The 22,679-nt window shown below is 41.5% G+C and overlaps 1 protein-coding gene across 4 annotated transcripts in view; it reads right to left on the bottom strand.

Annotated features, from left to right (window-relative positions):
• FARP1 (FERM, ARH/RhoGEF and pleckstrin domain protein 1) overlaps nt 1-22,679 on the bottom strand; it is a 217,510-nt gene that overhangs the window by 169,828 nt on the left and 25,003 nt on the right. For all 4 annotated transcript variants that reach the window (XM_050890909.1, XM_050890915.1, XM_050890923.1 and 1 more), the window contains exon 2: nt 4,481-4,676. In XM_050890909.1, coding sequence (XP_050746866.1) covers nt 4,481-4,651 — 171 coding nt within the window. In that variant the 5' untranslated portion in view covers nt 4,652-4,676. The remainder of the gene's footprint in view (nt 1-4,480; nt 4,677-22,679) is intronic.

Genomic DNA, 22,679 nt, shown 5'->3' with positions numbered 1-22,679 from the left:
TCTGGCACTGAAACAACTATAAAAGTGAATATAATATAAATGGCATAGACACTAAACATTAAAGGGTTTTCTTTCCCAGAATGATCTGCAGTAGATGCAACCATCAGCTATTTTTACTGTTCCTTAAAACTGTATTTCTTTTTTACTTAAACTGGTTTGAATCTACAGGGGAGACTGTATTAAAACAAACAAGAAAATCCGTAAGTTTTACTATGGTTTTATGGAATCAATCCCACTCTCTTCCAACTAACTTTGAAAACTGGTAGAAATAAAAGCAGAGCAAAATCAAGCAGAACTGTACATATCTCCACCATCTCTTGCATAATACACAACTTCTATTTGGCAGCGTTGGGTTTCACAAGTCTTAGAGTAGAAGTGTCAACCTTTCAAAATGCCCAAGATCTATCTATATATGATTATCATTACGTGTGCAAGGGTGAAAAAAAAAAAATGTTCTTCCTCCTTCACATCAGTCATTTCAGCTAAAGCTGTTGTCCTCTTACCTAGCAGAAAGGGACCATATTTGCTCATAGTCATAACTCAGCCAAACACTAGCTGAAACAGACTGCTGTATTTTGGACTTCTGCAGTCTTCAGTTAGCATATCTAATTTTCCAGTAAATACAGCCAAACTGGAAATTAGAAACAAAAAGCAAGAGACAAAAATCTATTCCACATTTGCATGCAACCCCTCCATAAAGCTAACACCATGACCAACAGCTGCAAGTGCTGAATGATCATGAACTTTCAACTTATGGCCTGATTTTCAGGCACTAATCACCTACAACTGCAGCTGAAGCTAGCTCTTGCCTGAGAGTTCACAACAGACTCAAACTAAAGGTACAGAAATTCAGTCATAAAAAGCTGAATAACTTAAAAGGGGGAAGGATATTCTACATAATTTATCTTCTCATAGCAGAATAGACAAAAATGTGCTTGAAAAGATAAAAGGAAAGTATAAAACTAATCAATTATGTTAAAGGCAGGAAATACAAAGTGAAAGTAATACAATCTTTTTTTGAAAGCAGCAGTGCCTACCTTTCCCTTGCCTCCCTCAAGCATCTGTATTTGCTTGAAAAGTCATGCAGCCAGCTAACTGGACGTGTGTAAAAGATCCAGGATTTTCTATTCAAGCTTTCACTGGCTTTTTGGAATATAGGAATGTTTGGACATTCTGCAATGAAATATTGTTTGTTAACAGCCAGCAGCATATAAGATTTTTCTTATGTACCCTTCCTTTTACAATACTGCATTTGCAAAGATTGATGAAAAGGCCTTCATTGTGGCTTCTGTTTTTCAAGTCTCCCGTACAAACTCTCTCCATATACTTTATGGTGTTTTTCCTGGCAAAAAATGTCATTTACAGGCCCATATGAAGCCATGTGGATCTCTCTTTCCCCCCCTTTTTTTTTTTGGCTTGTAAGAAGCTAATGTAATGAACCGAACATGGTATGATTACATAGCATCAAAACACTAACACCAAAAGAATCAATTTTCCTTTAGAAGGACAAATGACACCAGTTACTTCACTTTTAAACAGCCCGAAGAGCAGCAGCACTGGGGGGCGGGGGGGAATGGAAGTAGGTCATGTTTTTCTCCTGTTTTGTTATATACAGAACAGACATAGAAACCTGAAGGATTTTGCTCTAATAAAAACAAGTCATCTGCATACGATGGGAGAAAGGGGATTGCCTAAGTGCAAGGGTATTGAATCTTGTCTCCTGGAAGATAATTTAAAAACAAACAAACAAACAAACAAACCAAAACCCAACAAACCAAAAACCACAAAAAACCACCAAAACCACAACAACCCCAAAACAAAACAAAAACAAACCCAAGAAAAACACCACACAGATCTTTTCCCAGTTTTAGCTAATGGGGGCATGGGGGTGAACCTATAACAAAAGAAATTGTAGGAGTAGCGAGGAATGAGGACTAGACAGATGGACAGTCCCAACTACTTCACTACTTCCTCCAAATTCAGGACGAAGTAGCACCAGTATCTGTTTCTATTTTTACACAGACTTCATGAGCAAATAACAAACTGGCATGACTTAAACTTCATACCGTCCTACAAGACACATTACAAGCAGCAATAAAACCACTCAAAGTTTGGCCCATTTGCTAACAGAGAAAAGATCATCCAGGAAAATTCCTGAAACTGTAGAAACACAAAACCTTCTCAGTTTATACTTGTATCATATTTGGAAGGTTATTTTCATAACTATGGCAGCTCAAGTTTTGGAAAGAGTAGTTCAGACCTTCAACCATGCAAAAAGCCTTTAATTCTCCACTGAAAAGCAAGCCCACAGATGTGCTTAGGCACGTATGTTTAACATCCTCTGTCCACAGCCACACTTGCTGCTCCTAAAATATTTTGTTGAAATGGTGTCACTTTCTTTTTCTGTGTATACTGCACCAATCTGGCTAAAAGCGGCAAGCTTATAAATGGGAACATGGGTTTTCCAACATGAATAAACATCTCAATTTAGATGTATTAAAAGTTTTTCAGTTTTGTGAGATGGGACTAAAAAATGAATGCCTTTTAGAGCAGACTGAAAACAATGTGTATTGGTCCATTTGACTATGCGTGCCTTAAAGACAAAAGGCTTTAGGAATCTGCTCTAAGAGACTATAATCTAAGCATCCTGCAAATTTCACCACAAGATTTGACTTTAAAACCAACTGGGCTTTCCTTGAATAGAGGTAGTTATGAAATAAAAACCTCAGAAAATAATCGTATTGAAGTGATCTGAACAGAGAGTTGTTTAAACACCCAGGTCTTCCAGGTGTTGCTGAAGTTTAAAAACAAAAAGTAATGTTGATGCCTTCTAATATTGAAGATCAAAAAAATACTGTCTTCTCAAACTCCCAGAGGCAAAGCTGGAGTTATATGGGTGCACTGCATCCACACGTCACTTATATTTGCTTCTAAACAATTTAATGAAAGGGACCTGATCTCAAAATAGTTCCTACTAAGTGTTTGTTAAATAGAATTATTGACTCTTATAAATTGCATGTCATTTCCAAAGTATGGTGAAGTAGCAGCTGTGGAGGGAAAAAAAAAGGTTGTCTCTGGGATAATAAGGATATTTGTACCACATACGATAAGCAGCACAACTTTCATTAGCATTTGATAATTTAAATTAGAACTACACTTTTGAACAGCGATGATTACCTAAAGACCGCTAATTTTAGTCTGCTATGGATATTTGACAGGCATTGTGAAAGGCACAAAAGCATAACAAGTTGCTACATAAATGAGCATTTCACTTGATGACAGTTCAGTTCACACGTATCTGCCTGTCCAGAGAACTTACTTTGTACTACAACAAAATCTGAGACTGAACACACAGTTGTAGTTGGGTCACAACCAGCAGCAGAGAGCAGACCAAAAAGCATGTGCATGTACACACACAAAATAGACAAACAAAACCATATAAACAGGTAAAAAATATTTTTTTTTAATGAGGATTTTCCTAATCAGAATTCCTTCACCTTTAATACAGGGTAACATTTTTTCAGTGACCGTAAGCGCTTTCACAGAGCACTATACGTGTAAGATCTATGTATCTCGCTGGTAACCCCCCATTTCACAGAAGGGAAAACTGAGCCAACGAAGGCATGGAAGTTACCATAGCTACATAAAATGCAAGTAACAAAGGATGAAATTTGAACTCAGGGTTCCAGTTTCCTATTCACTGAACCCTGAGGACTTTGAAAAATATACATTCCAATACACTTTCATAACAGCAACAGTGTTCAACAACCTTACACGTTAATTACATAAGCATGGTATGTTAAAATCATTAGTGGTTACTAACAGCTAGATAGTGTAAAACAGAATTGGTCTTTGTATCAAAACTAATTCAAACTAATTCTTCTGATCACCACACACACAAAAGCAGTAGTAACTCTGTTTCCTTGGCAAGTACAAACCTAGATTAATTTCAGTGGGGTATAGAGAAACTTTAGATGAGATTGCTTTGACTCTTTCCTTGCACTCAATGTGTGTGAGAGCACTTGGTGCCTGTAAGAGTGATACGAATTAGTGAAAATTTTTATGATTTCAAGTTACTATCCTAAGGACTTGTCAGAGGAAAAGAAAAAAAAAAATCTGTAGAGATCTATGGTTTACTGGATCAAGAGCAAAACAGCACCAAGGAAATACATCAACTGTTTAAAAAGTAGAGGAAACCACTGATGTAATATTTGAAGAAAAAAACCCAAGGACTTTCACCTCTTCTGAAGTTGTTCAAACAGAAACAGAATAATAACTGTAATTTACAGTTCACTTCACTGTTTAATGTTATACTATTGCACCATCATCTATTTAATGCTGATATAACAGCCATTTTCTCCGCAACATGAATTCATTAGCCAAAGACTCACAGTTGAAATAAAAAGAGAACTGGTTTGAAAACATGCATTTTTAGAAATGCCTGAATAATCTTTAGCCGCCCCAACCTCCACATCCTTACCGGAACGTCGAAAGTTTCTTGCGTGTCATCCAGCATCTGAATTTTGATGGAGACAAGTTTTCCTGGAGGTGTCATAGGTGGTTTCTGTCCATGCTCCAAGGTACTGATCCCAGCATTCTCCTGAGCTCCTAACCGGGATCCTGCTGTTGGTCTCTGCTCTGTTTCACCCATGTTTAGGGAAACACGTTTCTTATATCTGATAAAAAAATAAGGGCAAAGAAGACCGTATCACTTATAAACAAGAGTTTTTGCACATAAGCATTATGGTATATATACTTACAGCTAATAAACCGTATGACCATTAACACAAAGTAATAACCATTATGATTTTAATGGTGGGGTTTTTTTAATGTCTCATACGAAGACAAGCAAACCAGGCAAACTTTATACTTTTCAAAATACACAGGCTAATCACCTGCTGGGGGTAAGGCTGATAGATCGGCTACAGTACTGCAGAATGGGAAAATATTCCTTTTCTTCTGGAAAAGGAAACAAGACCACATTGGAAACAGAGCATGACAGAACTCAGATTTCAATGAATTATGCTAATTTTTATGTATTTATGAATCAGGCTGTTATCAGCCACAGCCAGGGCTCCCAGAGAAGGGAGGAAGGTGAGGAGAGCAGGTGGAATAACTCACCACTTGCTGACCATCATTCCCTCCTGGCTATATCAGCATTTTTTCCTTTGGTCCTTCCAGCCTTCTCTGGCCCTTTGCAGCTGCCACCTTGCTTAAGGGTCTGCGAAGCAGGAAAGCCAAAGGGGTACAAGATGACCCCAATTACATGGCCTAAATATTTTGTTTCCTTTGGGGACCAGAGCTGATCCAGAACCTGGAGCCTGGCCTGATCCCGCTGATGGGCCATGGACTGTGAGGACGTGCTACTGGGAAGGCCAGAAAAAGCCAGAGCAATAACACTGGTTGGCAAAAGCATGGGAAATCTCATTTCCCACAGAGCCCTGTAAGCAGGAGGGGAACAACAAGGAACACACCTTCCTCGCTGTGCCAGGGGAAGGCTACACCTGCACCAGCTCGCCTGCACCGCTCGCTGAACGTGGATGTCTGCTTCATATCCATGGAAAGTAACCTCAGAAACTGGCCTGCTAATTTTGTTTCCGTGCAGCTTTTACACATTACACAGCACATTTCTGCTAAATAATTATTCTATCCTAAAAAGGGAGCAGTACTACAACAGTGATTCAGTGTGATTTTTCATTAACTAGCACAACTTTGAACCCTCTTTTTTAATACAAGGAGCATTAGTTTTACTTGTCAAATGTTACACAACATACCAGAATTTTATTTCACTTTTCCCCCTGGCCTTTTGACACTCTAGCTGGGTTTCTAATGAAACCCGCTGCTACTGTCTATTTATCTTTCTTGGTAATTGTATTTTCATTCTGCATGACTTTTATATGCTGATCAATGACCGTTAAAAAAACATGTAGCACACAGAAAGAATGGAAATGTAACTTTCCAGCTGAACAGAGGCACAAGACGAGTACTGCCAATCATTGCCTGGCATTTACTCTGAGGTTACAATTATTGAGAAGCCCATGGGAAAAATAGGAAGCATAGGATAGCCTATGTATTAGTGAATGCATCACCAGTTCTACAGTATACTAAAAAGAACAGTGCCAGGTAATAAGACACCAGTTCCCTCCATAAGGACAGAATAAAAACAGTCCTGTCTTTGGCAGGATATACTATTTACTACACATCACTCTTCTGTGTCCTGACTAATCTGTTCCCACAGATCTTTTACACAGCAAGTAGCTTGCAGTAAAAATTTTTAAAACAGCACTTTGATTAAAAGAAGTGTTAGCTGAGAAGGAAGGGAATGAAAAATTAGGGATCGCACACTTCTACATATCAGCTCAACAGGCACAAGTGAAGGAGAACAAAAAACCACAGGCAAACTTTTACAATGAATCGGCACTATCCTACCCATCAAGGTTGGGGAGACACTAGTGAAACCTACCCAAGTGCATGCCAAACACTACCAGAGCGGCAAATTTTTCCTCAACTGGCATTGTAATGTAAAAATGTAAAAGGAATCAATTAAATATATTTTATTGTTTAAAATTAATTAAATCTTTTTATGAGACAAGAAGTGCCAACAAGAAAGCTGCAGTCGGAGGCAGGAATTCCAGAAGAAAAGACACCAAGCTCTATATAGCCAGACTCCAGGCCTACTTACAAATAAATCTGATTTTCCCGCATGTGAAATACACAGGAACATTTAAAAAGGTAACACATGCACCCTGTCTGGGAGTGCCACTACACACAAAGATACTGGTCCATGTCCTTATTAATTCAAAAGCTGTTTTAAGAGCTCTTCTGAAGTCACCGTATACCGCAGACAGCACCAACACGGCAGAAAGGACCTCTACAACTGCTGTGTTACTACAGTAGTTTTTGGCTAGGTACAGACATTTAAAAGTGGATGAAGAAGAAATCTGTTCTTTCCGTTAAATCCTAAACATAGGAATCAATCCAGTCAGTTCAACTGATATCATTAAATAATCAACGCAAGGAAATATTACAGAGCTTGAACCCTTCTATAAATGTTCTTCTGACTAGATGATCTAGTGGCCCACACACACATTCAGACAGGCCAATAAACTTAGTGAAACAAGGAAAAAAGACCCAAATTTAGGAGCCAAAAAAATCATAGAGGAAAGGTACAAGCCAAACCACTCCATATATACAGCTGAGAGGTTTTTTATTATTATTAACAGTTAGTAACAGAGAAACTCTTGTAATATATGTATATTGAACCATTCAGTTACACATGTACACTTCCCTTTGGAAGCAAAGATCTAAGAAGTATTGGCCACCTTGATCACATGCATCTGCTACTTACAAAATTAACAGCAGACCTTTCCTTGTTTAATCTGTATGTATAGATATACATCAGCATGCTGCATTGGCCAGTATTTAACATTTTTTCTGTATGACACTAGTCTCGCTCACTATGGTGCTGTCATAAAATCAGCATAATATCTTTATTATGCCGTTATGTAAGAGGCCTTAAAAATTATTACAATTACCCTCTCTAAAATAATGCAGCACATCGGTCAAGCTGCATACTTTTCTCTAAATCACTTTGATCTAGAAGACAGTGAACTAAGGTCACAGAATGCAACAGAAGAGTATTAAGCAAATATTGAGCAAACCTGGGGTGATTAGGATACCTAACATCTGTCATGATGAGAAGGATCAAGTTTGGACAGAGGATGGAGAATTTTAAAGACACTCTAGTAGAAAGATGACGTTGATGAATTGGGGAGGGTACTAATGGAGAAGAAAAAGCAGTGGCCACCAGACTCCAACACACACAGCTCTAAGCAAAACATAAGCGGAGGTAGACAACCAGTACAGGAGCAAAGAGAGTGGCAAATAAAAAGGACTTATCTGAACTCTGAAAATTAAGAGTTTCTGACTGCTCTTTTTGACAGCTGGTGAAACCCAAGGCCCAAATCGCACCTATCATTTCTGCTGCAGATTCGCTGGGTGTCAGTGCCCTTTTCAGTAGTGCTGTAGCATCTGCAAAAATGGAGAGAGACCGCTGCAGAGAGCTAACCTGCATCCTAACCTGCGCGAGGGGAGAAGTTACCCAAGACAGCAGAGCTGCCCACGGAGGAGCCTCAGCCCCTCCTGCTCCTTCCCAGCTCCCACCCATGCAGTCCTGCCTGATGCCGTGTGCTGGCTCACCCTCCTCAGACCCTTCACTGAGCCAATGCACCTCTCTAACCCAAAAGAAAATAATTCAGTGTTTTGTTCTTTGTGGGTTAGCAAATTAAATCAGCTCTCAGAAGGCTGGCAAACCTAAAGCCAGGGTGAGCTAAGCCCAGCCAGCTGCTGGCAGGCCACTAGACTGACTCAAGCCATCTCACCCAACTCTACCTAAAACACCTGGAAGGCACAAAAAGCTACAACTGCAATTAGATAGATTAGTAAATGTGTTTTTGTCCTAATCACACGTTAACAATCCTTTTACACAGATACTAAATGCTTAGATGAAAATTTTAAGTTCTGTATATACTTATGCAGTAGCTGGACAAAGGCCACGATGTGGTTCAGCATAAAGCCATTTTAGTTCTCCGTGTCCAAAACAGGCGCATTTTATAGCATTGGAAAGGTTCAGCCCAATTAAAATTTCCACATATTTTTCTTTGGCAGGATGAAAAAAACCAATCAAACTGACTTAGTCTAAAGGGAGCTAGGAGTATAAACAGCACTTGGCGGGGGGGGGGGGGAAGAGGAGCCAGGGGTTGGGAATAAAGGGTTACAAAAATTACAAAATACTGAGGAAAAGAGAAGCAATAAGCCACTGTTAGAAACGTGAGCAGAGTTCATGTTGGAATAGATGCTAATCTGATTTGTTAACTACTTTGCTTTTCTAGATCAGACAATGAGGTTTGGACATTTGATGCAAGAGGTTCCTGAAGCCTGAAGACTCCTGTTATAGGGGGAGAATGGTACCAGGTATCTAGGCCTTTTCCACTTCTTCTGCTTTGCTTAAACACATTTTCACAGCATGAAACTGAAGGCTGCACACTGCTCACTATTCTCCTTTTAAAGGTGGGGAAGCCTGAGGCACAGCGGGATGGTGTGACTGGCCTGTAAAGTCACCAAGCAGACCAGCCACAGAGCTACAGCTGCAGTCAAGGCCTCTCAGATGCTGGCCCAACACTGTCCGATTCTGATATGACTGATCATATGGCAATGAAACATTTGAAAGAGATTAAAGTAATCAATATAATACCAGATGAGACGATTCAAACTGACTCAATGGCTTATAAACCATCAGTAAGAACTAGGAAGGCACCAGAGGACTAGAAAGGAACAAATTCAATCCAGATCTTCCAAAGGATAATAAACATGAAGCAGCAAGGAGAAAGAGGGGCAATCCAGGCAAACTGCCCACACGTGCTTTTAACTCTCAGCTTCTTGTAAAACTTTTGGAAAGCCTCAGCTGTGGAGAGGACTACCGTGAATACTGCTAGCTAACGCTCCTGTCAAGTACTCATCTTCATTTCTAAGCACTTTCATATTTGCAGAAAAACATAAAACTTGACAAATTGGAGTAAGTTTAAGGAATCATAATAAATAAGTTATAAGGAAAGACAGGATAATACGCACAGGTCACACGTCAAGGGCTCAGAGAGAGCAGCTATGCAAATCTAACCATGAGGGTAAAGATGCCACCTCTCTCCAAGGCCCAGTCCACCCCTGCACCAGATTTTAATGCTCCAAAGCAGAGGGAGCAGGACATGTCTGCACCACAGCTGCCCCACTGCAGAAGCTAATTTATCAACCAACCCCACTTCTCATAGGATGTGCTGATCCCTCATATTTCCTCTTCCCTCCCCATGGACAACAGCAAAGTAGGTATAACTGTATAGTCCTGCCAAAAGCACACTGCAGACCTGTACACCTTCAGCAAGGGAAAATTCTCTACCTGCAGCGTGAATTCTCAATGAAGCTGCATTTTCATTAATAGACCAGAATTACCATAAACATGCAATAAGAGAGCAAGTTTCTTGAACCCACACTAAAAAAATAATAATAAAATAATACAGCAAGGCAAGAGGACCAGGAAGACTGAAACCAAATTCAGTCTGAAATGACGGGGAGCAGAGCAGACAGAGGGCCAATACAGCTCAGGTTTTTATATTTTGTGAAACATTGTCCCAGTTAATTTCTGCAAGTCCATGGCAGACTTGTACAAAGCAAATACGGCGATTACAAAAATTTAAGTTATTCATCTAAATACCACTAATATGATTTCTTTGCTAAAAACCACAATTTTGAAAGTTACAATGAATCAATGCCAAAGAAAGAAACCGTCCCCAGCACTTGCTCAGCAGAGAGCTCGTGCACACCAGGCACAGCAGTGGTGAAAGCTGACCTGCGAGGTAGCAGACGTGATGCACACAGCTAGCCATTGCAGCAACAAATGGCAAATTTTCAAGTCATGCTACGTGAAGTGACTGGATCAGCCCCGTTCCAGGCAAACAACAATAATCAAAATTCGTTTCTTGAGTGGGAGTCACCACATACCACGTGGGACAGCTGTGTGGGAAAACCTAGAGGTGACAGATTTATCCTTTTCACAAATACAAAATAAATACGTTCTGTACGAAGGAGAAGTCCACAGCAGAGAAGGGGGGATTTTTTTTGAAAGCTTTGCAGTCACCGTCATCTTATGAGTCTCTGGCAGTTTCTCATGGGAGAATATCAAAGATTTCTTGGAAAATCTTCTCTTTAAAGTCTGATTTTCTTAAGGAACTACCAAAACCCACAAACAGCTGCCTCACTAACACAACATCCGCGCTTCACGTTATTCCGCACAGAACCTCATACACCCTTGAAATTACACAAAGGTCCTTACAAAGAAAAACATACATTAGAAATCTGACATAAATCCAGAAATTTTTCATTAGGCTAATGGACCAGCATTTTTGTGGAAGCAAAGAAATGTGACACCAAAAGCTCTTAGTAGAAAAATAGCTCAAGCTTGAAAGGCAGTAGTACAGACACAGGTGCTGGGTGTCTGCTTCTCTGCTTGCACCCAGCAGACTAAGCTTGGCTGCTCAGCCTCTAATGGAAACATTGCAATTGAAGGTGGTTTATGGATTCGTGTTCAGACTCCTGTCTGCCCTTTCTGCTCACATCCGCAATATTCAGATAGAGAAGGTAGTATTATAAAAAGCCGATTCTTCTATACCATTGGGCTGTCTTCTGGAATTAAAAAAAAAAAAAGTTAACATTGTAAATGATGGCTGCTTCATGAAGTCAGAAGTAGGGAGGCTCTAGGTGACGTATGGTCAAGAAGATAAGCATTAGAGGCTCATGTCTAGTCCCCTGTACAGTCAGCGGAGAACAGGATGGAGGGGGAGCTCCTTAACTGGGCTTAATTTCTAAACACAGATTTATTTTTTCTTTTTCCTGTCCCTAAAGACACATAAAATTAACCTCTTAAAACCTGCCTGCCCAAGAAAATGCCATGACTGTCTACTTTTTGCAAGTCTCAGAAACAGATACTTCAGCATTCTGTGGACTTCCTAAAATTTGCAGCAATAAGAAATGCCCTCAATTAAGGCAGAGTATCCATAATAGAATAAAACTCATCACCTGTCATGAAAATAAAGATAGCCCACAAAGTTGGCCATCTTGGTCAGACTCTGAAAACCTTTAAATCACGCTATCTTACCCCTTGACCCAGTTTCTATGGTATGGTCATGCAGATGGACAGACTAAGTACTCAGATTTGTAGAGCAATACAGTACACTTAGTTGTTAACACCAAACTAGCCAGAACATGAAACCAATGTCAAATTTAGGAACCTAAGCAGTAAGTAACACAAAGCTTTACAAACTCAAACTATTCAGTACACCGATAATGTAGCCTGAAATCCAGAATAATGAACATTTATGTACATACAGGACAAAAAAAACACCTCTTGCAAGCCTATCAGTACAGCATTCAGAGTGCCCGCATTCATTACTGCTTCTACCTTTAGGGCCATTCAGCTTCCAACTGGAGCTCATTTATCTTCATTGCATTCAGGTCCTAAAGCTGTTTGCAATTCTGTGGCGCTAGCAGCTGTCCCAGATTCCAAGTCTTCTGCCAGATGTCAGCAAAGAGCAGTCCCATCCTGCACAAATCTGATGTATGCTATCTTTTTTCCTCAACCACACACCTGTCAGTAGATCTATCAGCAAGTGCAGTAATAGATTTCTGTATGCTTTTGCCTCTGAAAAACCTCATCCCTCGACCATAAATACAGGGTTTTCTGTGAATCAAGCCAGTCTAGTCTACAAATATTTTTTTTAAACTCAGAAAATTAAAATTACTTTTGATGACTTTCAATGATATTAATCAAGACAGTAAACATATTGATTCGCTGTGTGCTGTGTTTTCCGGACAACCTTGCATTAGAAACTTACTGCAGCAAGAAACATTTGTTTTTCTTCCCTGCACCTCACAAAAGCAAGCAAAGCCATCGCATATATGTAAGTGAGCAATTAAGTAACCGAAGCCTTCATACGCTCACCCTCTAAAAGGAACCTCTTGGAAACCTCTTCATACAAGTTACTCTTGGGACTGGTTGTGACCATTTCCCAACCTCTAGGGACTTGTCTTCATTATTTATTCTTCACTACCCCTTCATGGTACCCTTGTACCATGATCAACGCCATTTACTTGAATCAGGAATGCCAATATCCTATTGAAACAAACACAGCCAATTTTAAAGTTTTTTCTTCAGGTTTTAAATCAGCCAACTTGAAGGCACTGTACAAACAATTTTGGCTATTCCTGAAAGGAAAATTAGTGTCTCATCTGCTAAGCCAAGGGGATGATTAGCTCCAATTGCTCAGTTAGTGACTCTCCCCCAACAACTGTGTTTTCCCTTCAAATCCAAAGGCGCCGTCTGAGCAAAATGGGGAGCTCCTGGAGCCAAATCCCTTAATAGCCTAGAGGGAGATACTTCTACACAAACGTTTTGTTTATTAGACACATTACAATTTGAATTAAATATTGCCCACTTGCTCTGCATTTACTGTATCACCATTTAACTACCATGTATGTGTTTATAACTTACTTGTACATGAAGTTCAACACACTGTTTTTCTTTGAAAATACTTTTCTGCCACTTTACTTTCCCAATTGAACAGACGACATTTTTTCTATAAAATTTCTGCTTTATCTTGGGGCAGGGGGAGGATATTTCTTCTTTACTGTGAAACTCACAACCTACTTTGAGATGTTTTTCAACCTGTTGTCAAAACTGCCTGCATAAGAAATGATGCTTAGGAAGATGTTCCAAGCTACTGGTATCATATACTTATTTTCAATTTCATTGACACCCCTTCCATTTTGCACAACCTATTTGTGCCAATTCCATCACTAAGACCTATGAAAAAGTAAAACTTAACATGCTTGCACAAATGACAAAATGCAATTTAAAAAAAAAAAATCCACGGAGGGGAAAAAAAAATTAGGAGTGAAGAGTGCATGAAATACATGTTGAAGTCACCCAGCTAGTCCTTCACTGATGATAAAACGTGTTGCAGAAGTGACAAAGTACACGGTACCATTTTACGAAGACCTAAAATATTTTAAAGTTGAGATATAAAAGCATCATCATGTGGGCAAAAAGCTATTTCACATTATGGACAGAAAGACTGTGGAAGCTTTATTGCCACATTGTAAACGCTAGGAACATATAAAGAGAGTTTAAGAAAACCTCTCTTTCTTGTGTTTCCAGCCAGCACAGAGTTTCTTGATCAAATGCGTCATCACCTGAGCCCACAGTTTGTCACTGGAAAACACAAGCAAAGTGGGTAAGAACTTAAAGCAGTCTGGTGGTTCAATAGTAGTACAAATCACTCCTGAAGCCATTAAAAGCATTTTCCAAAACCCTTTCATGCCATCACTCTGCATAAATAAAGCTGTTGCACCAGCTGGAGTGCTCAGGGCTCATTCACCCATGCAACACCTCATGTGAAAGCCAAGCCGAATGTGCTTATAGTAGAAGAAAGTAATCTGATTTACTTCCAGATTTAACAGAATTCTGAAAGGGATCCAGCAACTCATACCCAGCCTCAAGCATAACGTAGACGTTTTCCATGAAATAAAAACATGTCAAAAGAATAAATAACACACTACATTAATACTACTGTTCCGCAGTTGGGGGAAAATCTGATACAGTCCTGTTTTTGAGAAATAAAACAGCTTGGGGGAAATACTATTTCTCTGAACCAAGTATGAGTATATAGTAGAGGTATTTACACTGCCTAAATGCAGGCTGGCTCCTCCAGAGAGCTGTCAGGCACCTGAGCCTAATTCGGGTGTTCAGTGGCCCTTCGGAGGAGCTTCTCCCTTCCTTGAGCACGCGGACCCCTAGCAGAAGACCAAAATGCAGCAGTCAGCATGCCAAGACCCCATTCTCTCTCCTGTTGAGAGAGATCAGTTACGATTTGTTGCATTGATGGTGTGTTGCATGAGTACGGAGCAGAAGCTCATGAGCTTGCCACCATGCACGCTGCACTGCACAAAAGGGGTGCCCTTATGGCCCAGTGGCTCGAAACCGCAAAGGAACACGACATCAGTGTTCAGCATTATGCACCCGGGAAAAACGCCTATCCAAACATGTTAAATTGAAGCCATAATGGCCTTGACTAGTTTCCTTTTTGCCCAGAGCTTGTGATCAGACTCCCACAAAATTATTACATAGGTCTTCCACCAGGAAAAACATACTTATGGTCACAGTTGTATGCTCAGTATACAACCCACTATAAAAACAGAAAAAATTCCTGCAGGCTTTAAATATTTAAACATCTGTTCCCAAAAGAGACTTTTTATCGAGCAGTTTTACGAACTTATATAATTGAATATACAATGATTTTTTTTTAATTAAGTCTTTTTCCTGAAGCCTTTATTATGCTTGACAAAGGAAATACCACACTTGGTAATGACACAGTTTCCAGCAAGAAATGCTCGTACCATCAAGAAAAAGAAATTGCTTTATGTACTGCTGTTTAGAAAACAACTTAATAGATTCCTTGGCATCCTGGTGGAGATATAACGGGTCATGAGGCGTGATTGTATAATATCCAGATTCAAATATCCTATATAGTGTTTTAAAATTATGTCTTTATTCTTCCTTCGAAAACGATTTTAAAAATTACAGCAAAACTTTCAAACTTGCTTAGGTTTCTATCTCATTTCTCTGTGAGAATACTTGAACCACTAAAAGATCCCTGGAGAAACTCTACCTGTGCTGAACAGCACAGCCTAGACACTGTCTGTCCCTGTTTGCCTGATGACAGCTCTCCTGATCTTTCAGGATACAGTACTTTTCTGTCTTTAGATAATTGATAACACTGCATTTATTCTGTGAACAGCTATTGGAGATACTGTGAGACAGAGATACGGACATACTGCTGCCACAGGTAAGCCCTCATTTTATGTCTGGCTAAAATACAAGTATTACATACGCTGCATGAAGACAGACTAGGGTTGGTTTTCATATAAGACAGATTTAGACCAAAAAAGCTCTATTAGCTGCTGTTGCATCTGCAGAATAAACTGCTTTTCCCACTGTAACTTACTTCACAATGAAAACTGGCATAAGTTACTCCAAAGCATAGCACTATTGGTGCAAGCTTTAGAAGCTGTACCTAGAGAAGGGCTTGCCTGTTCTACCACCCCATTGTCTCTTTATAAACAAACCTGTTTCAGTGCAGATTACACCCCTGTGGCTTCTGTTACACTTCAAAACTAATTACTCACCTGCTTAGAAGTGTCAAAAAGCATTATCTGTGGAATCTGTACTTTTTACTACTAAAGGGGACAGTGGAAAGCATCAATTCTCTTGTTCTGTTCTCTTCCTTGCAGCATTTGCAAGGAGAGAAAGCAGAAATACTGCCAAAGCGGCCCACTGGTCTGCAGTGATCTCCTCAAAATATCATTGAAAGTAACACTCCAAAACAGCCTTTACAATCCAAGCAGGACAGAGAGGCATAAGACTCAGATTCTTTTTTAAAATTAAGGTATCAAGAGGTAGACATTGTCAGTGAAAGATCAAGCAGAAATAGGGACATAGTAAATAATACATTTCAAATCATTCAAAGTGAATGCTGCCTGAAAGATTTTGACGGATCCTCTCACTAAATACAAGGCTCCCAGTAAAGCAGCACGGCAAAGCGCACTGCTGCACCAGGCAAACAGGGAGACTGGGTATTAGATTGCTCTTCCCTTGGAGAGCTTCCTGTACTCCTCATATTCCTTTCTTGGCTCCTGAGTTGCAAGTAACTTCAGATTATGCTGAACACGGAAAGCAGCTTTTATACCCATATCCAATAGTAGTATACAGCATACCCATGGCAGGCAAAGACCTCTAAAGAGTAAATAACTAGTATCTCCCAGGAGTTTTTCCTCGCTGAGCATGCTCGAACTTCGCACACTTTCCCAATGGCAACCCAACATCTCCCCACAGAGCGGGCGAGCACGCACCAGCCTGGGACCAGAGGAGCCCAAGACGCCTTTCATTTCCATGGCTGCCCAAACTGGAGCAGGTCCAGGCCCTGGAGCGGGTCCAGGCCCTGGACAGGAGGGAGCCCATCTTTCCTGTGCTGGCTGTGGCAGGGCTGCCAGCACCCGGGCAGCGAGGAAGCGGAAGGCGTGCATCTGGAGCACAGCAGGGACGAGCGCCAGACCCGAGGCAGGCGAAGGAGCAGACTGGGACAAGGGCCCAAAACAGGAGGGGGAGAGCGCGAAATGGGCAGGGAAGGGAGCCAGGGATCCCGAGGCAGTGCACAAAACAAGGCAGGAAAAGGGAAAGAGGCGACTGCATGTGAGAGAAAAACTGGACAAGGATGGGGAAGGGTGGCTGGGACAGGCAAGGTGTCTGGTCTCTGACAATGAGTCTGGAAGGGAGGAGAAAGCACAGGTGGAAGATAAGAGAATAAGAAGCCAAGAACTGGAGACAGGCCCCAAAAAGTGCAAAAGGATTGTCAGGAAGGGAAAGACAAATGAGAGAGAGGGAAAAGTGCTCTTTGACAGAGGACTAAGTCCATTTCCTTCCAGAGCTGGGACCTGAAGTCAACGGTCCTGTCCTGCATGTGTGCAACAACTCAGGGGCCTCCCTCTCTCATGGCGGAGAGCTGCACAGAGGAGCACGACAGTCTGCTGCCACTGCCACTCACACCTCTCACCCCAGTGCCAGAAATCTCCAGTGAGGGTGTAAAATTTACAGCTGCTATGGCAGCTTTCATTTTCAGACAGAACGGATTTTCGTTTTTTCTTTAAATAAGGGAAAACTGCACACCTTACAGGAAGAGTTAAGAATCAGGAATTGTTTGCGTTTAAGCATGCCATCAAACCACAAGTTACCCCTTCCTGTTCTTGCACACCGTAACCTTCACCGATTTCCCTCCTTGGCCCTGCCAAAGACCACTCTGCCTCTTTCACCACACAGGGGAGCACAGCCAGTTACAGAGAAGGCACTCAGGATTTATTTTTTCCACCCTGTTCTATCCTTAAGGCTTATCAACTACTTGTACTCAGCTGTTAAGACAGAATTAACAACTAATCTTTCTGCTCTTTCTGTATAGCAGGCTGATTTACTCTCTCAAAAAGTACTTACTCTAACTTCACGATACCCTTGTGAGAGGAGGAGGCACCACATTATCCTTCTTCCTATATGGGGAATTACAGACAGAAAACCCAGGTCCTCAAGTCACGTAGATATTGGCTGCACTGGGAGTTTGGAGTCTAAATCCATTTATTGATCTAGGTCAAACAGACTGAAGTCCAAAGCAAACCCACCGATTCTGTATTCCCAAAGTGAGACTCTTAGGGCCAAATTATTCTTCAAGTATTTCACATCCCACAGCTTTCTTTACACATGATTACAGATCCTTTTACTACAGGCTGCATCCAGGAGCACGAGGCTTTCTGAAAATTAGCTCATGGATCTCAAGTTTATCAAGAGTTTAACCATTTTCTGTGTGTTTAAGTCACTTCCTAACAATGCAGGGAACTCTGTCAAGAACTGAATCCAGTTCCTTAAAAGCAGGTGACCATCAGCTCTCTTCAGCCACCCTCCTCTTCCAACATCTGCAAGAGGCAAGGAATGAGACCTTTCTCACAGACAACGTAACACACAACAGTGCGTTGCTGTAGGAGGGGAACTACCATACCCAACAAACAAGATGGAGATTGTGAGATGGGAAAAATATAACTAAATTATTAAAGATTGTGTCATAAGTCACAAAAAGGGAGAATTACACCTTTTCACTGTGGACTTTTGCTTTGTGACATTAATCATGTTCTTTAAACAGCATCTAATCTATAATGATATTTGAAGTACTAAGAGGCGTTGACTTCTTCAGTGAACTTTAAAGAAAGCAAATAACATGACTGGCACTCTCTCGAGAGTCCAGAAAACAGTATCCTTAATTTTCATACCTCCTGAATATGAATACTTCAATTCCTACAAGGTCTACAAGTGAAGCATCTGCCTTCAAATAACACCTCATTATCCAGACAAAACAAACAGCATACAATTTGATGGTTTTGGCATTGCTTTCACCTTGCCCCCAGCTTCTCTACTGTAGATGCACACAGCAACCTGAGAGCTCCTCCATACACACACTCCCTATCTCTGCTTCTAGCCATCCGCCTCCGCCACCCCCAGATACAAACACACACACCCCAGTCTCTGCATCTTTTGACGGAGGAGGTGAGCACTCATGCAAAGCTCTGGGCATATTTCAGGAGCGTGCACACACAGAAGCATTCCCATGTGGAGCACGCTGGTGCAGAGTGAGCGGAGCAAGGAAGTGGCTGGAAGGGTTGGAGGGAACAAAAATGGATGTAAAATGACAGCATTTGAAACACAAGTGTTGGACAGATGGGAGGGGAAAGAGATGATTGACTACTGTGTGTTGATGTAATATTATGCAGGTTGAATTATTTTATGTAAATACATGCACAGAATATTTCCAGGGGTTTAAATCATTACTGCAGAAGGAAGATCCACTTAAAGAATATGTAAACATCTGCCAAGTATCGAAAGTTTTCCCCTCTAGCATCAGACAGGATTGTATTTTCGTAGGGTCACTAACATGGCCTGGCTCTGCAATCTGGGTTGGCCTGCAAGAAGCAGTCTGCACTTCTCCCCAGGGAGCACATGACCAAACACAGATGGCAGTCATCCTCTCATCCCTGGGGGCCTCTAGGAACTCCTTCAGCTTCAGTTTGGATTGGGAAATTGAAAAATCACTAAATGTGAAAACACTGCATTGCTACCCCTTATAGCCAGGAAGCCGTGTATTTTGTGGAAATCCCAGTGTGCATCCTTCAAAAGGATGGCAAACTCACCTCTGCTCCAAGAGGAACAGAGTGGTTCTTCCGAAAAACAAAACAGCCACCCCGACCCGCCTGTGCCCCTGCCCCAAATACTCTGCCCTATACGGGTGACGAACAGGCCAAGGCAGGTCCCTGCCTCTGTGGAAGGCTGAGAAGGCATGTTTCCCCTCATCTGTACTTGGGGGCTGCTTTCCTCCTGCTCTCCAGCTGCCAAAGTCAGGCACATAAATACTGCAGACTATCACACAGAGGAGCAGGAAAGCGTAGGCACATGTTGCAGCTACCGAATGCAATGCAGCACCCAAGCAACAGAAAAGACTTCATAGCAAAAGATCAAAAATTCAACTGCCAGGCTGTATCTGAGCCTTCTACCCCTACATACACACACACTCCTGGATAAGGTTTAATCTCTTCTGAATAGCAGTCCTCCCTTAAGTTGTTCTAGCCACAGTCCTATCTATCCTGTACCACCTTCTTCCTAAATACACAAATTTTGTCCAATATGGTATATGGAAAAAGCAGCCATAACCCTGATCAGTTCAGAAACATGGGAAAATTTGGAAGTATTTACAACCAGTAAATAAGCCAAAAAGTGAAGGAAATAGCAATACTCTGCAGCCGTTCACTAACATACTTGCACCCTGACATCACATCAGCCCTTCTCCATTTAGTCCCCACAGAGAAAGGTTAGGGCACCCTGAGCACAAAAGCAGCAGCAGGAAGAAAGAAAAGGCCTGGTACCAGTAGCAACACATACAAATCAATAAACTTACCGCAGCTTCTCTTGGGCAGTCAAAGCCTTGGTCATGAAAAATGGATCGGCAGAACCAACACTTTGTTTGCCATACAATCTGCTAAGAGACCACACGGGATTTTTCCCCCTTTGCAATTCAACCCAGAATGCTCTCCCTTTGCTCCAAAACCTGTCACTAAAAGATATGAGTTGATAAGTCTGCTGTGGGGCTATTTACTTGCCTTCCAACATAAATAGGCATGCTGCGAGCCTCAGGAGTTGCACACTGAATACAGGCCCTGTAACACAGTATCTCTCCTCTTACCTTTTGGCCCAAGAATTCAACAGGAAGCAATGCAGGAAATCCAAGGCATCGGTGTGATTCCAGTCCATGCCCTTCCTGTCTGGGGAGAGAGATCTAAAAGCATCTGGGACTCCTGGTAACACAAAACAGTCAACACCTCTGTTGAAGGCGAGGGGGAGGGAAATTCAACTATCCAACCCAAAGCTAAACATAGTTTAGCCAGTACACATCAGAAGAGACCATATTAACTGCCCAGCAGCATTCCACCTCCATTTTTCTGATGTACATAGACAAACAACACCGCAATTGGGAAGTAGTAAAGCCATGCCCAAGCACGCTTTAAGCAAGCCAGCCAAGGCTGTGTAGCCGTCGTGCTGTCTCAGCGAGGATATCAAGAAGGGGAAGCAGTGGTCACCCGGTTTGCCTCCCCTAGCTCCTTGCTGCTGCAGCCCAGGCGCTGTTGTACATAAAGCAGTAGCTTAAAACTTGTCCTGCTAGTTACAACCACGATCCTCAACCTGTTTGCAACATCCTAGTTGTGGGGTTGCAGGACACAGAGTAAAGCAGCCAGCCTAACTCTGGAAGAGAAGCCTGTTCAGGCAGCAGCGCAGGCTGCGAAAGGCACATCATCATGTACTCTGTACATTTCCCCTGCTGAGCACAAGGCAACGTCAAGGTTATCATTTTCAAAGGTATCCCCAGGATGGTCCCTTACACAGCTTGGACTATTGCACTGGTTTGTAATGAGCTACAGTCTACCAGAGCAGCACTACTCAAGCGTAAGAGACAGGAGCAGGAGGTAATAGCCTTGGCACACAACCAGGGAAGTCACTCCCCAATGTATTAGATACTATGATGAACTTTCCTCTTTCAAACAAAACATCAAACAAATTTGCTTGACCTGTCAGTCAGTAAATCCATGACAGCAAAAACATACAAACAAAAAAGGAAATTCCAATTAGTTAGAGAGCTGGGGGAGGGAGAGAAGGGAAGAGAATATTCTTTCCTGTATCTATTTTTAGGCTACGTAAGGCTGTCTGAAACCATGGCAATGAACCTGCTATAAATCCCCTCACCAGCTCGATGTTTTGTTTCCTTATAGACAAGGATAAATGAGCGCGTACTACGGATTAAATGGTCTAAACCAGAAATGAATCAACTAGCAGGCTACTGGAAATGCATTTACCAGTTATGAAAACTACTGGTTAAGAGAGGCAGGAGTAGCTGATCAGAGAGACCAACTGCTCAACAATCTCATACCTAGTAAGAAATCCTTTACAGCCCTAATAAACAGCACTGAAGTGGGATCAGCCTCCAGACTGCATCTCTCCACCACCACTACCGTCTGCTTCTGGGTGTATGTTGAGATCAACAGTTGCACCCTCAGTGCTCAGATTTGTTCTTCAGGCTGGGCCCCCATGATCTGGCTGCAGATGTCCATGCCCCCACCTCATCATTACCTTTCCTCCACCCCATCAGCAGAGCTGTTTGCCAGGTTGCTCTGTAAGACAGTCCAGCGCTGGGGTCCAGGCTCAAAGGAACAGGTGACCTGGCAGTGCTGAGACAGCAGGTACCAGGCACCTGAAGGCTGCGATCGCTTACCCAATTGCTTTGGCTAACTGTACACAAAGTTTGCAAGGAGTCTGCAAGCCTTCCTACACTGAGGGAGAGTTTCTGAAAAAGAATGGTAGGCTTGCACTTACTGAAGCACAAACATTATTGCATGAAACAAACGAAACAATAGATGTCCGATCAAGTTTTTATACCTGCTATACAGCTACACTTAATATAATTGCCACCAAAGAAAGAAAAGATGTCAGGGTCCACAACTCCTTCCGGGCTGATGGGGAACACCCCCTCAGTCTTCCCCCAGGACTGTAAGTAAAAACTTGGGTTTGTATTCTGATTGGTTTAAAAGGGGAAAATACCACCTTCACATTTATCCTATCCTATGACTTCAATACAGGGTTATCCCACACTATTTGATATTGTGTGAAGAATGAGAGCAACCACCTGGTAAAACTGTGGCTCAAAGATATTTGATTCACCTATATGTAATTTTTCTAGTGCTTCCTATTAAAAAGAAGATAAGGGAGAGAAGGAGACCAGCAGATTTTTTTTTTTTTTTAATGTATACTTCCTTGGCTTTGGAAAAAACAACAAAACAAGAAAGTGGGGAAAAAATACTTTAGTTCTTTTGCCATTTAAATGAGACTAAAATCTATCCACAGCTGAAAATTTGGAGATTTCATTGTAAGCATCAACAATTTT

The sequence above is a fragment of the Gymnogyps californianus genome, chromosome 1, assembly GCF_018139145.2.
Source record: "Gymnogyps californianus isolate 813 chromosome 1, ASM1813914v2, whole genome shotgun sequence".
Classification (NCBI taxonomy): Eukaryota; Metazoa; Chordata; class Aves; order Accipitriformes; family Cathartidae; genus Gymnogyps; species Gymnogyps californianus.
Note: the sequence above shows the minus strand (reverse complement) of the source record. Positions and strands in the feature narration are given on the sequence as shown.